Source organism: Passer domesticus, chromosome 20 (genome assembly GCF_036417665.1).
Source record: "Passer domesticus isolate bPasDom1 chromosome 20, bPasDom1.hap1, whole genome shotgun sequence".
Lineage (NCBI taxonomy): Eukaryota > Metazoa > Chordata > Aves > Passeriformes > Passeridae > Passer > Passer domesticus.
In genome coordinates, this window is record NC_087493.1 from 5,934,987 (window position 1) to 5,951,200 (window position 16,214).

Genomic DNA, 16,214 nt, shown 5'->3' on the forward strand with positions numbered 1-16,214 from the left:
TCCAGCAGGCACCTCCTCACTGTCTGGTGGGTGGTGGTGGCGTCCAGGAGAGGCCCAGAGGTGTGACCAGAGGTGGCATGTGGCTCCTGTGACACAGCCAGCAGCTGAGCCACTCTGCAGCAGGACATTCAGAGCAGCCCACAGGATGTTTGGAGGGAGAGCAGTAGTTATTCTGGATGTTGAAACACTGAAACCCAACCCACAACACCTACTGAGCATGGGGAACCTGTGGCACTTTTGGATTCAACCAGCAAGGATTTTGTAGCATCTTAAATGCTGGAGGATTGAACGTTGTTGCTGTGGGAACTCAGCTGTCTTCTCTAATCAAAACCCATGAATGTGGGGAGCTCAGGATTGGTCCAGGAATATAAAATTTATTTTTTTTTAATATGTGTCTTAATATATTAATATGTTTGAATGGAAATGGCTTTTGTCTTGAAGCTGATGGTGGTGCTGAGCAGCTTAATCTGCCTTCTGCTAGAACACTGAAAATAAAGATTGAAGGGACTGTGAGATATTTTTATTTTTAGCCCCTCCTCTGCCTGCAGGCAGGATGGACTCTGCCTGTCAGTCCTGACAGGCTTGTTCTAAAAAGCCTCTAATAATGGGGATTTCACAATCCTCCCAGGCAGTTTATTTCAATGTTTCACCCGCTGTCCTCTTGATTTTGTTTTGGTTTTTTTGTTTGGTTTTTTTTTTTTTTTCTGGCTGCCCAAGCACTGTTTTCTTTGCTGTACTTTAAGCTTGTTACTCCTTGTCCTGTCTGCAGCAGCTCAGAGAAGAGCCCTTCCAGGCAGGTTTTCTGTAGCTGGAGACTCACTTCTTCCCTCGCTTTCTTCTCTCCTAGACTCAAACAAACTCAGTCCCTTCAATCTTGCTTCCCTGCCACCCTGTCTGACAGAGCCAGCAGGATGTTCCACGCTCCAGACACTTTTCCCTGCTGATGTTGTTCTTACACAGGGACACGAGAAATTCGTGACAGTGCAGAAGGAGAGAGAGACGGAAGCAGGAGCTGTAATCCCATGTTTTGGGAGAGGGGCATCAAGTGAGAAAATTACCCCAAAACCAGCACACACAGCATCCCAAGAAGGCAGCTTTTCCTTCTTTGTAGCAATGAGGAACAAAGACACATGGACCTCCTTCTTGCTTGCTCAGAAGGAAACACTTCATTGCAAAAAACCAATTTTTATGCTCTAAACCTAAGCAAAACAAGCAGGCATTGGCTGCCTGCCTCTGCAGTGTTGCTGTTCATGTGTTCTTTTACCCAACCATCTTTTTTGATCTCGCAGCCTCCACGTCTCTCCCCAGCCAATCCCTGCCCTACACATGAGATGACCACACACCAGTCATAGAATTTGTTCTCTGCTTACATGACCTATTTTTTACCTTGCTGTAAAGGTAGCTGAACCTTTCCCAGAGTGCTTTCTGGTGAGCCAGAGTGAACAGAAGTGAACAGGACTTATCTCCCACATCTCCCCCTTCTTTGTTTAATCAATAAAATCACACCAAAGACAATTATGCCATATACTATTAAACATTTAAACCATACCCTGAAGGAGATGTTGTCTACAACATTAGAAAAACCTGAGCAGATCCTGAAACAATTTCAGATGTAATATGACTGCGCAAGGAAGAGGGGGAGTAACCCAGTAACAACCCTTCAAAAACACCAACACATGTCTTGACATGAACCATGTGGACGTGGTGTCATCATTCATTTGCTCTGTCCATCTTAGGGGTGAGACATGGGCAGGGCCTTTGCCAGCCAGGATGGCACAACAAGTGGCTGCACACAGCAAAAGGAACCCATTTCACATTGTGACCTGTGGAGACACGAGCACGACCCCTGCCCCATGCCAGCAGATCTAAGGGTCCTTTCCATTGCCCTGCTGACAGGTGTTTTACTGTCACCACAGGCCTGGGATGAGACTTTGTGTTGAAAGAATATTTTCTTTCACACGCTGTTTGGCCAACCTCATCTGGATTCAGAAAACCGAGAACTTTGCACATCTGTCATGTGGGCACTCTGACTCCACCTTCTTTTGTTTTTCAGGCATGGTTTTCAGTGTCCTGTGGGCACGTTCAACAATAGCCTGCCCAGTGGGAGAGTGGGGAATTCCTGTGTTGTGGGAGGCACCTCAGGGTTGTAAGAATTGGGGAGTCTCTTCAGAAGTGTGGGCAGGCCCATTGTGTGTTTCAATGGTGTCCAGAAGGCCTCAAGTGGTAAAAAAAGGTGAGCCAGTGCCCAGTGACACCACAGGCCTTCTCTCCAGTGGGGTCCCTTGCCATCAAGAAATGAGACTAAGAGTCAACACACATGTGATCATATTTCAAATGACCAAATTCTGGAATATGAGTGACATGAGTTTGCAAATAGTTTGGAATGGCTGATCAATGGCCCCTATGAAAAAGATTCTTCAGTGAAGCTGAATCTATCTGCACAGTACTTCCAAATTGCTCTAAAGCATCCCTTCCCCATAATGTACAGGGCATAGCAGCAAGAAATGGGCAAGAAATGATGCAATCCAGGCACTTTGCCCATCAGGGCCAAGAACAAGCTGAAGATGAGTGCTCTGTCTGGGGCACTGCTTTCCTTCCACACCAGTGAGGGTCGAGGTGGGGTTAATCACTGAGCCATTCCCTGCTTTTGGTGATGGAGACATCAGCTCTGGTATTGACAAGCCCTTTACGTTTTCTGCCATCTGTGCTGCATACCAAGCAGCTGAGCTGTTGTGATAGAACTTGTCCAGAAAAGGTGTGGCTGATGTGAGCTGCCAAAGCCACCCATGCCACGTTCACCCTTCCCACCAGGGGTTTTGTTGGAAAATGGAACAAGCTGTGCTGAACACTGACCTGCAGGTATAAAGCAAGGTGGCACTGTGACCCAGAGGATAATTTGTATTTCACCCTCATAATCTGAGTCGCTAGCACCAGGTAACACAAAAAGCCCCGACTCAGTGGTGGAAGAACATCCAATTAACAAGCCACGTCTCCTCCAGGGCCACTGGGACCTCAGAACAGGGCAACCAATTCATCCGTAAGGTGGGCCCAGGGCTGAGTAGGGTGCTGTGTCCTTCCCCAGGGGTCATGTTTCTGTCTGGAGGCTGCAGAGGTGGAGAGGAAAGCAGGGAACAAAATACAGCTTAGAGGAATCAGGTTTTGGACCACAGCAGTATTTATTTACAATAAATTACCTGTGGCTGGTTCCATCCATCCCAGGTGAAACCTGGCTCTTGGGTGCTGTCTGCAGGTGGGGCTAATTTTCACATTTCAATTAATATTGAGCCTGTGAGTGTGCAGAATGATTGAGCATCATCCTTTTGAGCCCGAGCGTGTTTGACTCTTCCAGCCGCGATGTCTCTCAGTGGCACTGCTGAGGTGACACCGTGCTTGTCCCTGAGCACCGTGACCTGGATCTTCACAGGGCCTCACCTGCAGCAGCTGCACCGAGGGGGAAACACCCGAGGGAGAATAAGGGGATGTTGAAGAGGAAAAGCTGGCGGTGTTTGGAGCAGATCCCAGCGCTCGGAGCCGCTCACGGCTCTTGTGTGACCTCTTGTGTCGGCTCGGAGGGGCTCTCAGCATTCCCACCACGGATCTTTCCCATTTGCCCACCCACATTTGCATTTAGGGAGTGAATACATATTTAAAAAAACAAACCATACACTGTGGAAATGCGCCGGACACAGTCACAGTGACAAATCCTATTTATTGCTCTTAAATGCAATATCAAGGATCCGTTTTTTGCCGTCCAGACTTGCCATGGGCGTGACTGTGTCTTTATTTGGCTCCAGATTAATTTCTTTTAAGCAGCTGGGCAAGGGTGATAGAGGATTTAAAGCACCTCAAAGATTCTTAAGTTCTCACAGGTTTCATGAAAAGTGGGACTTGGGTAAGAGGAGTTAAAAATAAAGAGCAAACTCAGCCCCAAGGAAGAGTCGGGTGCTCCAAAGCTGCTGGGGCTGTGCCCGGCCAAGGGAACTCCTCAGGACTGGACTTTTCCAGTAATTTTTTAAAATTTTAAACAATGGATTTTATTTTTCTGTGATAATTTCATCCATGAATGACCCCAGAAATGTTAAATCCACCAAACTTATGCTGAAGTCAAAGCAGGTGGGTTAAAACAAAAGCACTAGGACCCCAAACTGGCAAAAGCTCTGGAAAACTACTCCAAAATATTCCCTTAGCTCCTCATAAAGATGGTAAAGATGTGTTTGGGATGTGCCTCCTGGGCTTGGGGTGGAGAGGAGATGGTTTATTTTAAATACTAACAGATTAAAGTATATTTATGCTATTAACTATGCTGCATTAATAATACCTCTTAAATTTTCTCTGAATATGTAAACGTGTACTAATAAATACCTCATCATATGTGAAAATTCTGTCATAAAAAGTAAATAAGAAATAAAACATCTCCAAAAAACATTTTATGTATTAGCTGCTCTATACTTTATATAAAAATATAATAATAAAAAGGCTGCTAAAAGCACACACAGAGGCAGTCAAGGTCTTGTGTGTTTCTGCATTATAACAACTATATTTTGTACATAATAAATAATATATATCAAATATCTTTCTAGCAATAAAATACACACAAAGCTCTAAATCCAAATTAATGAAGAAAATGCTGTTGAGTTGGCAGTGTGAAATGTAATTATTAAATGTCTCTGGTTGTGTGCATGTAAAGATAAATGTGCATAAACACCTGGACAGGATGAATGTGTGTATTAGAAGAAACACATGTTGTGTCCCATATAACATTTATTAATCTTCATCATAATAGAAAACCTACTTCATATGTTTTTGAAAAATATTAAAAAATATAAATCTAGCCTTTAAAAACAATACAAAAATTTAAATTTTAACCTTTAAATCACATAATTTTATACACGTCTCTGGGTAAAAATAAATCCCTTTTGTTTAAACCTGTGCTGGGTGTGTACAGGGAAACCTCAGTGACAGAGACCCGTGTGTGCAGAGCATGAGAGCCACAGGAAGGGTTGCTGGGTCATTAAACACATTTTGGTGCACAATATATGCTATATATTTATACTCAGATCTTTACCTGTCAGTGATGACAGTTTTTAGATGAATCTTCATGCAAAAATATTAGAAACCTTATTAATTCTTTTCCATATGTTATATGGAAATGAAATTTTTAAATTTCTCTCTGACTAGACAGTGAGAGGAAGGGGAGTGCTCACGTGTGTACACATAGGTGTCTGTGCATGATATAGAATGTGCAGTAAAAACAGACTTTTAAAGTAAGAAAATACCGAATTTTAAATATAAAAATATTAACCTAGTTTATTAAACTCTGCTAAGTATGCTGTATGAAAATATAACTGAGTTTATATCAGTGTATACAACAGTATATGGACACACTACATACATATATTTACACATATATATGTAGAATGTATATATATACATATAGATCTATATGTATGTATATAAACACACTCTCCCTCTCTGTATATGTGTATATATATATATATGTATGTATGTATATATATATATATAAAACACAGTTATGAAACTTGTAAATATATAAAACATAGAAAGAGCTACAAGGATGTGTGTGCCCACACTGTGTTTGTGTACTGTAGCAATTATAGTTTGTGCACAACATATATGGCAAAACCATCCTTTATAGCAATAAAATAAATATGTATTTTTTTTGAAGTTATAAAAGTTTATTAATAAAATAAGTGCTGTTAAATATTCTCTATGAAAGTGTAATTAGCCAATGTGTAGCTCTATGGATGCACAGGGATACATGTGCTTGTGCAGGTGCACATATGCATGTGGCTATTAGATCAAAAACACTTTCTGTCTCATTAAAAATTTTTGTATTAATAAAGCTATTTATATATATAAAGGTGTATACAAGTAGGAAGCTAAAAGCAATTATTATAAACATGGTATATGAAAATGCAATTTTAATTTATATATTTTTTAATTTATATACACATGCATCTTTAATGTGTGTATTAAAATATATTAATTTATATTAGAGCTATATATTTAAAACTAATGAAAGCATGCACACACACACAGAGGGGAGGTTGAGTCAGTGTATTATTAAAAGATACATTTTGTGCATAATAGGTACTGTGTATATTAAAATGCAGATTTTATAGGTAGGTGTGCCTATACATCATGCTCTGTACCCAGCTATAAATACACAGATACATATGTACTCATATTTAATAACTTGTATACAGGAAGGGTTCGTCCTGAATTACAGTTTTTCTCTCTCAGGCTGTATCTTTCTATAAACTAGAGATCTAAAAGCCTGTAGTATGTATTATCTGTCATGTGGTCCATATAAAATATTAGCTATAATGGAGAGTAAAATTAATAAGTTATGGTGTATACTTCAATAAAAAGCACTCCTTGATATGCAGCATTTTTATGAATTTACAGTGAATTAACACTTGATCTCATGATATATAAAGTGGATAATGTATAGATGGAAATGGTGCTCCCACTGTACCACTTTATTACTTTTATACATATATATAAAATAATATTTTTTTGTTAAAATAGTAAATAGCAGTAATTATAGTATAATTTGAATTATTTCATCTCATGTAAATACACGTTTGCTGTGGTTATTCCCAACCCTGGTGGCAGCTGGGAAGGCTGGGGATATTTGCCCCCCCAAAAGCCCCCTGCCCTGACACACCAAAACAAGCACACAGCTGAGAGAAGAAAAATTTAAAAGTTTATTAAACATTAAGAATAACAGACAAAAAAAAAAAAGATTTGGGCTGAACAGCATACAGGATGCAAACCATTTCTTGTCATACAGATAATTTGATCTATTTGTTAAACTTGTATTTAATTCTGTCTTGTGGTGTTGCCAGAAATACGATGGTTGATCACATGTAAGTTTTAATATAATTTCTTTTCTTCACATAAAAAAGTCAAAAAAATAAAAATAAACTGCACATCTCTATTGTAAAGTTACCTGCAAAAATAATTTTAAAGCAATAACTGGGGGTATTACAAACCCACAGAGGCAAGATATTCAAATGAGAGGGGTCTGAACTGATCCCATCCTTGTGCTTGCTCTGGCTCCTCCCCTGCAATCTGAATTTCTTGCTTTTGTGGATTCAAGTCAGAACTTATTTCCATGGTGCTTGGTTCAGTGACTTCAGCACCACTCAAAAGAGAAAAAGAAATACCCCCTCCTCTGTCACGAGCTTTCCCACGGAGAGCCCCAAGGTGCTCAGATGCACAAATCCATCTCCAGTCCCACTGATTTCTAGAGGGCATTCTTTTGTAAAAAGAAAAAATCCACTTCTAAGGTTCAGCAAAAAATGAAAGAAAAGACAAGCATTTCACCAATGCTTATAGTGTAATAGAGGTCAGTGAATTATTTAGATAAGCTATTAATAATTCTGCAAATATATATATTTCTATTTTTATAAAATTACAATTTCTTATACCTAAAAGCTCCTTCATGAGCAACAAAGCCATCAGAGGTGTGATGAGCCCAGCTGAGCCATCCTTGGGAACTGAAAATGAGCTGAACTTCCATTTATTTATTTTCATTGTTATTTTAGGGAGACAACCTGGAAAATGAACTTGGGGATTTTCCAAGTTTTAAGCCCACACATTCTGCCCTTTTTTTTTTTTTCCTCTTTTCTGGGTGAGGTTTTCAGAGCAGCCAGAGTGCCCAAGTCCCACAGGCTCCTCAGGAAGTCCCCATCCCAGAAGAGGCTGTGACATTCCAGGGCCAGGATGGGACGAGGAGGCACCAGAGTGGCTCTGGGACTGCTGGGCAGGGCAGAGCCAGGAACCTCTGTGGCCCTGCCCCAATAAACCTGACATCCAGTTTTCAACCCCTTCCCTGCCCAAGGAAACAAAATAATTCTCTTTTTTTTCTTTTCCAAGCTGCCTTTTTCACGTTACACAAAGTTTTGTGGTCACAACCTGCCCTAGCAGCGGCACCAATGACCTCACCCTGCTCTTGGGACCCCTCAAAATTCCCCTTTGTGGGGGTGATGAGAGTGCTGCAGTTTGCTGTGTTAAAGGTGTGTCCCAGCCCTGCTTCTCCCAGAGGGAAAACCAGGGGCGCTCCCAAGGGGCTGCAGCAGAGACCCCAACTGTGCCAGACCCTCCTGACTCTGGCAGTGCCTTCTGCCAACGTTTAGGGAATAACTCCCTGCACTTCAGACCTTCTGCAGCACATGGAAACTCAATTTGCTGAACAAATGGTCCACGGGCAGGCACTGCACCTTACAGGACACGAACATTCAGGTAAGTTTGTGAAAATACTGGGGAAATGCCATCCATGCAAGGGTGCTTTTAATGCTGACCAAAATGCTGAGTTCTTTGCAGCCATCTCCTGAAGCAAGAATAATGATTTCATGGAATGAACAACCTTTTTTATTTGAAAATAATGTCAGGATGCTTGGAAAACTGTGAGCAAGACGTAGCACCATGTTTTCCTCACGTTACTAACTGCAGGCAGTACATAGAGCTGTGTACAGGATCTGAGCTGGTTATAACAAAAAAAAAATCAGCTGGAAAACAGCAGCAGCAGCAAATTGGAAATTATGATGAGTGGTTTTGTATTATATACTATTTTTCTGCCATTACAAAATGTTGCAATGTCCAATCAATAGTTGACTAAAATCCATGTTGTGCTTTGTCCCTGTTAAACAGTTTCTTTACGTGTTTCTGATGAAAAATAAAGAAGTCTCTCTTTTTCAGTAATATGGAAAATCCTGGAAAGCCATATTACTTCCATAAAAATTTAATTTAAAGCACAGAACATGCCAGTGTGCCAGGCTTAAAATTACGGATTTAAAAAAAGAAAAGAAGAAAACAACAACCAACAAACCCCTAAGCATTTCCTTTCTATACAATAATGGAGAATATATATCTTTGCTATATATTTTAAACATGGAATAGCTTTTTCTTTTTGCTATATATATGTCTTTCAAAATACATTGTCAGTATTTGTACTTGAAAAATACTGTACAAAACGAACATACTATAATTATTCTGTATAAACTTTATACATTTTATAATATCTATCCTTTTGGTCTAGAGTAAACACTTAGATTGATTGGATTAACCACAGTATATGACAACACCATCCCCTTCTGAAATACACCAGTGTCTCTTACATTCATTTTTCAGAAGTCCACTTTATATTAGAACATACATGTTCAAAAGCAGAGAGTTTAAAACAATGAAGTTCAGAACCATCAGTTCATGTCACACTCAAAAACAACAATCACTAGGAAAAAATGGGCTTTGCAAACCAGTGACTTCTTCTAACTGAATAAAAGTGATTTTTTTTAAACAGCAAGATATAATCCACAGAAAATATATTACAAAACATGGGAAAAAACCAACTGAATTTAGGTATTTATTCAACTTTTAATCACGAAATGGAGTAACTAACTGAAAACAGAAAAGCCCCTCTGATTTCAACATCAGATCTGATTAGATGCTATTTAATTTTGTTCTCACTTCCAGCTAACGATCCTGCTCCTGACACACGCGCTCCCCCACGGCAGGGACACGGCCAGCATGCTCATGGGAACGTGTTGGGACTTTTTGGAACTCCTTGTTACAGACTTGGAGACTGCTGTTGGGCAGGGAACCCTCCCACGTCCACGGGGAACATCCGGGCAGCATGCACGCAGGATTATTGCTTCAGGTACAGGCAGTGCAAGGTACACACTCCGTGCTCTACCAACAACTCCTACCTACCTACCTGGGGTCCGTGGAGAGAAAAGGAACCTTAGGAGCTACAGAGAAGCCATTATGGGATCTATCATGAGTATAGCTAAACTCAATCTAACAGCACTTTTAAATCTGAAGACAATTATTACCAAAACTTAAAAATACAACAAAAGCGATCTATAAATTAATAGTTCTGCAGTGTAGTACTAAATAATTATTTGTGCACTTTATTAGCATGTTAACTTTTCTGATTAGACAGACTTAAAACGATAGCTTGTTACTCTCGAAAAAAACTGAGATCTACCTTTTTTTTCTTTTTTCTTTTTTTTTTTTCTTTTTTTTTTTTTGTAATTTATGCTGGGATCTTTCCAAGTAAATCAGGAGGATGGAACTGATTACGAGAACATAAAACCCCTACTCTGAAGCAGCACTGAAGGAAAAAAAAAAAATATATATAATAAAAAGCTTACTATGGCGGTTCTCAACAGTCCAGGTAAAAATGTGGCACCCTTTGAAGAGGGCTGATAAAAATGGGAAGTGCTGAGATGCACACGCACACCCACAGCCACGCACATGCACACCCACAGACACAGATGTGTGCACACACATACGCAGGGACACGTACACGCAAACAAAAAGGAAAAAAAAAAAAAAACAACAAAAAACCAACGTTAAGTCAGTTTTGTTTCTGCTTCTGGTAAAGTGCTGAAGACAGAAAGGTTGGTTTGGGCGTGGTGCTATCAAACAGGAAACACATTGTCCATCTAGTCAAATGCCAACCTGCGACAAAGAAAAAAAGAAAAGAAAAAAGAAAAAAAAACCCAAAACACCCCACACCTCCCCTGCCTCAGATTTACAGGGGGCCGTGCCGAGCTTCGTACTTGGCCAGGACGTTCTTGCACTTGCCCAGCTCTTTCCTCAGGTCGGCCACCTCCTGGCGCAGGGCCGAGTTCTCCTTCTCCAGGAAGGAGGCGCGGATGGCGATCTGGTTCTCCTTCAGCCGCCGCGCGTCCCGCGAGCGCTTGGCTGCCATGTTGTTCTTTCTGCGCCTGGCCCAGTATTTGTCATCCTGCTCGTGAGACACACAGAGAGGCAAACAAAGGTGTTACACTGTGGTAGGAGCGGAGCTGCCCAGCGGACCGCGGGTGGCTCTGGTGTCACCGGAGTTACAGCCTGGCGTGGCACAATCCGCCCTGGCAGCGCAGATGCCCTCACATGTTTCTGTCACAATGTTTACACGAACCCCCTCATCCTCCTGACAGGGAATTCCTCCAAGGAAAAGTGAAGCAATGCTCCGGAGGTACAGCCCATCTCCCATCCAGGCTGACCTAGTTAGCACATCCACCTTCGTGTGCCATGACTCACCCTGAGCAGCGGCTGCCAGCAGCACCAGCTACCCCTGGCCCTGCTCAGCGCTCCCAGCCAACACCTGCTTCACTCTCTATCACCCACTTCATCTACTGCTCTGCTCTTTTTTAATGTTCAAAGCACTCTGCAGAGCCCCAAAATGATCCTGTCTGCACCACTGCCACTACAAGAGAACTCTTTGGCACAGCAGTAATGGCTGCTCTGGGACCAGCCACAGAGATTAGTGCAATAGGCTTTGGCTGGGGAAAAAAAAACCACATTGGACAGAAATAGGTCTACTACTCCCTGAGGTTTCATAAGCTAACACATTCCAAAGTGTTATCCTGAAGACTTGCCTCTAGATCACCTTACTGCATCAAAGACTTGAAGCAACTACTGAATTTCACCTGATTTTTCTACTCTTCCAATGAAGAGGCCTTCAGCAAAATAGCAGTTTCCATGTCGCTTCATAACTGAATTAAGTTCTAGAACTTCGGAATAACTCAGGAAATACAAAGCAGGTAGAATCTCTCATGAAAAGTGAAATTCCGTCCCCTGCAGGGTATGAGTGATGCAGCCACTCAACCCTCAAACTCTGCCTGGCCAAGCCACAGAGCTCAAACTCCCTCTTTCTTCACCTTAACATGCTTCCATTTCCCTGTGCAGCTCCCAAGGGCCAGCACAAGGCACGAGACCCAGCTGCTCCTTTGCTGCACTGAGCAAACACCCAGCACTCCTGGGTCCTTCTGCCCAGGCCAATCCTGCTGCTCTGCACCTTCTGCTGCTGCAAAAGGCAAACCAGGAGCAAAACAACTGCTGGCAGGAGGGCTCTTGAACTGCTTTCTATCAGTTTGGCTCAACAAAGCGTGCAGGAATGCTGCTCTGGAGCCAGCATTATCTCTAAATGGCTCTTCAACTGTACGTAGATGGGCCCCCCCAGATCCTCAGAAAAAACAAGCATGCAGCAAAAAGCTATGACCCAAATCTTGTTTATAATTTCCCATCTCAATTCACTCCATAAAAATCAGCTTTAAGCAATTTATTAGTGTGCCACCTAGGCTTCATCCCTCTTTATTTTAACAAATTGCTATGGCAAATCCCTTAATCCAGGCCTGAAAGAGGTAAGGCTGGCATTTCCAAATCACATGCAGCCCAGAGACGATTGACTGCTCTAATCTGCTTACCCTCCCCCAAAACCCAGGGGCTGCTCCACATGCCAGGGCAGGAGCAGCACTTGGGTCAAGTGCTCTGAAACGAGTCAAGGGCAAGTGATGGGATGATCCCGAGGGAATGAGAGACCCTGAGCTCCTGCTTCACTCCTGTGCTGCACTGCTGGGCTCCACCTCTGGCCAGCAGGACCTTTGCCAAAAGCTTGCTTTGATGAATAAGGGTACCTAGGAGAGCCATTCCTGCAGCAAACACCTCTCCCTGGGGCACTGCAGCCCAACAGGGCGTCACAGGCAGCAGAACTTGCCCAGGTAAGCAACAAGGTGCAGAAAACCTTCGCAAAGTAAAGCTGAGTGACAGCAACCTGAACACAATTGTGATTTCTGTGCTTTTAACTTGCACCACAGCATGCTTAGGGATAAAAATAGCTTCTTTCCCTAATGCTATCAATCTGGTGCAAACACATGGCATCCCAGGCTCCCTGCACATGCAGCCAGGGATTCCCACTGACTCCAACAGGCTCTCAGGCTGTGTCTCTTGGGGGCAGTAGCAACAGCAGAATGAAATTCTGCCCTGACTGCCTCTGATAAAAGAGATCCTCTTGAAAAGCACATACTGGGAAAACAACTTTGCAAATAATACTCAGAGTGTTTGATAACCTGGATCAGTTGATCAATTTTCCTGCTATCTTCATGCACTTTGCTCTTCGCATCTCAGAAGCAGTGAGCGGCACAGACTCTTTCTTCTAAAATTTGATGTGGTATTGTATTTTACATATTGTATTAAAACACACCTCTCAGCAGAAAAATTCTGTTTTCTTCTGTTTTCCTACCACTTGTCTAGATTCTTTCACCTGGATTAGTGAATAAGGATTAGTGAAATAGTTTTTACTATAGCGTTCTCATTCATTATTAAACACAGAACTACAGCAACTTCTGAATAAGACACAATATACTTCAGTATGTCATCAGGGTCCTCCATTCTCCTTGAAGGATTCACAGCCTGTGCTGAATAGACAGAGGATGAAGAAAAAGGAAACATGAATAGAGACGGAATGAAGAAAAAGGAAACATGATCAGGCTGTTTCATAAGTGGGAAATATGGGACAAAGCAAGCTTGTCCAAGGTCAAGCAGGAAGTTTCTGGCATACAAAGGAAATGAATACTGAGCTCATGAATTTCAACTGTTGCATAACTAATAAGGGACATCCTCCCTTCAGTCTCATCCAGAACCCTGAACAGTTTTATTCTGTCAGATTTACATGGAAAGATTTACCTTACATGACAAAACAGATTCATGCTCCAAATCTGTACCTCAGTGAGCAACCGTCAGAGACCCTGCAGAAATCACCTCGTCACCAGTTCCAAATTACCTTCAGGTCATCTGGGATGAAGACTTTGCGAGCTTTCTTAATCATGGGCTGGGGTTTGAGCTCCTCTTCGGAGAACTTGCGCTTGCGAGGATCGAACATCTCCTGGCCAGGAATGCTGGACAGAGCAAGGTCTGCAGGGTCAGGTTCGTAGCCAACAGGGACTTGGATAGTCTCAGGATCAATGGGGCTTGGTGTGTTCCGGTTTGCTGGCAAGATCTGACCTACAGAAATACAGGATAAATACAGCCGGGTTAGAAAAAATATGTTAATTGTAGCAAAGGTTTTTAGAAGATCTCTACGTATTTTACAAGCAATAATTTTTTCAGCTTTCCCTTCAGATTTGGTATCTGTGCTTACTAAATATTAGATTGTCCATTCTGCAAGGTGCATATTCTGACCCAGACATGCTCATGGCCTTTATATTCAGCATCTGTGCCTAACTCTGGTTGCTAATCTTGGATTCCAACGTAACATCATTGAATCCAACACTGAACTGCACTGGACTGCAGGCAGAAGATGTATTGCTCCAACCTGTACCACTTCATTAGGATCCCATCCTCAGGAACAGATCATAAGCACTGTCAGTTAGTTCAGATCTATCAGCACACTGTAACCCCTCACAGTTATACCTCTGAGAGTATATTTATTTTACAATCAAACAATGTATTGTACTTGCCATGAATAGCATCTTATGAAAGTGTACTTTCAGCTGTGCTGAAGTACTCCAAGGAGACTGCTATTTATTCTTTATGAAATCCTACCAGGGATATTCTAAAAGACAGTGAAGGAAACCAGTGACATGAAAGACTACAATGATTCCTTAAAGATGCACTGCAAAAATGAAGAAGACACTTATCGATGCTGCACTTCTCTTTTATGGTAGATAAAATCTAATAAAAAGGAGCGTATCCCCAGAAAATGAGTGCTATATCTCCCATTTTTCTCTTTTTGATTTTAGATAAAGCCTTCAAGATCCTACAGCACCAATCTGGGCACCATTCCCACTAAAAATCCAATTTAAAATCTCAACCAAAGGCTCCAAAAATAGGATCCTGAAGTCAGCTGCCTAAACATGGACTATCCCAGGGGGCAGAATTTTCAGAAGTTTTCACATGCCTCAGAAGTAGAAGCCTCAGAGACTTCAGAGGGAGGCCTTCTGATTGAAGCAGATATTCTTTTATCATTTTGGCTATTTGCTAATTCATTTTGACTTCAGCGATATGACGGCTTTCATGACAACTACAAAAACATCCTGTGGCTGTGTAATATTTCCTTACTTGTGCCCATATCTGCAATATTTAGGGTGTAAAACAGTAAACATTACATGCCATTTCTAATTCCAAGGCCAGCATTAACAATGTAGTTTTTATTTTAACAATATGGGAACCGCACGGAAAAGGCACCAGGGGAATTGCACTGCGCAGGGCTTGCTAAGGGAGAGCTTTTGTAACTCCTGTTTTAGAGCTGATAAAATCAGCTTCCAGGAAAGGCTGGTGAGGGCCGGGGAGAGGAGAAGAGGAGGATCAAAGTTATCAAAATAGAGATGCGGCTGCGGGAGAGGGAGCGAGAGGAAAGGATGCTGCTGGACGTGTTGTGCCGCTGCGGAGCGCTGCCGCCCCGGCTCGGGACGCGCCGCTGCCGCTGCCCCTGCTCCGTGCAGCCGGGAACCGGCGGTGCCAGCGGCTTCTCCCCGCTCTCGGGGCTGGGAACGCGGCGTTCCCAGCTGTCACCCCGTTAATCCAGCCGGGAACTGGCGGCATTTCCCCTGCCCGCGGTGCCGGGAGCGCGTTCCCGGATCCGGGACAGCCGCGGGACGCTCGGCCCGCACGGCTCGGCCCCTTCTCACAAGCCTCATCCCTCCTGGAGACGGCGGGGAGCGGCCTTGAGGCACCTCCCGGGCATCCATCGCTATGGATGGACGGGCTGCCACGGCCTCATCCGAAGGATGAAACACGGGAAAAGCTCCCTGGGTGAGCGCAGCAGCCAGGCGTTCCTTACTGCGGACAGATACACAGAGGTATGCACCTACAAATGGTGCACATTCTGTAATACTGATAGAAATGAAGCAAGGCACGAGCTCTGAGTGCTTTTATAATATTTCTGGAGAGCCTGCGGGGTGTTTCTAAAAGTAAAATGGATTGTGAAATCTGGCCCAGCTTTCTAATTGTCCCATGTGAGAGCCTGTATTTAAATATTGCTGAAGTTCTTGATATACAGGATCAGTTTGCATATTATCATTTATCTGTAGCGTGCCATATTACACAATTACATGAGCTCTGTAGTCACTGGCCTCAAGAAATTTTACAACATCACCCTAAAAACAGGGCAAAACCACTTATTTTAGAGAGAGAAAATTGAGGCATTGCATCTTAGCAATACAAGAGCAAAACAAAGAGTGATGCACCTCCACAGCGGTGTGGGAGAAGACACGGCAGCCAAGGTCCTGCCTTGCTCCCTCCATGCACACGTTTCCTTCCCCTGCTTTAGGAAGCTCTCACGAGCACAGACCTGGCTCTTCAGCAAACACAAGACATTCCAGTGGCAGTGAGAAGCTCGTTCAAGGGGAACGCTGCTCACTAAAGCCTGAACAAACCATGTGTCTAAGCACCGTCACGAG

At 42.8% G+C, this 16,214-nt stretch overlaps 1 protein-coding gene across 1 annotated transcript in view; it reads right to left on the minus strand.

Moving 5' to 3' along the window:
* Positions 1-6,708: 6,708 nt before the first annotated feature.
* Positions 6,709-16,214, minus strand: part of HLF (HLF transcription factor, PAR bZIP family member) — a 35,272-nt gene continuing 25,766 nt past the window's right edge. Inside the window, exons 3-4 of the mRNA XM_064395148.1 lie at positions 13,598-13,818; positions 6,709-10,780 (exon numbers count right to left, since the gene is read on the minus strand). Of these exons, the coding sequence (XP_064251218.1) occupies positions 10,565-10,780; positions 13,598-13,818 (437 nt within the window). The 3' untranslated portion in view covers positions 6,709-10,564. The remainder of the gene's footprint in view (positions 10,781-13,597; positions 13,819-16,214) is intronic.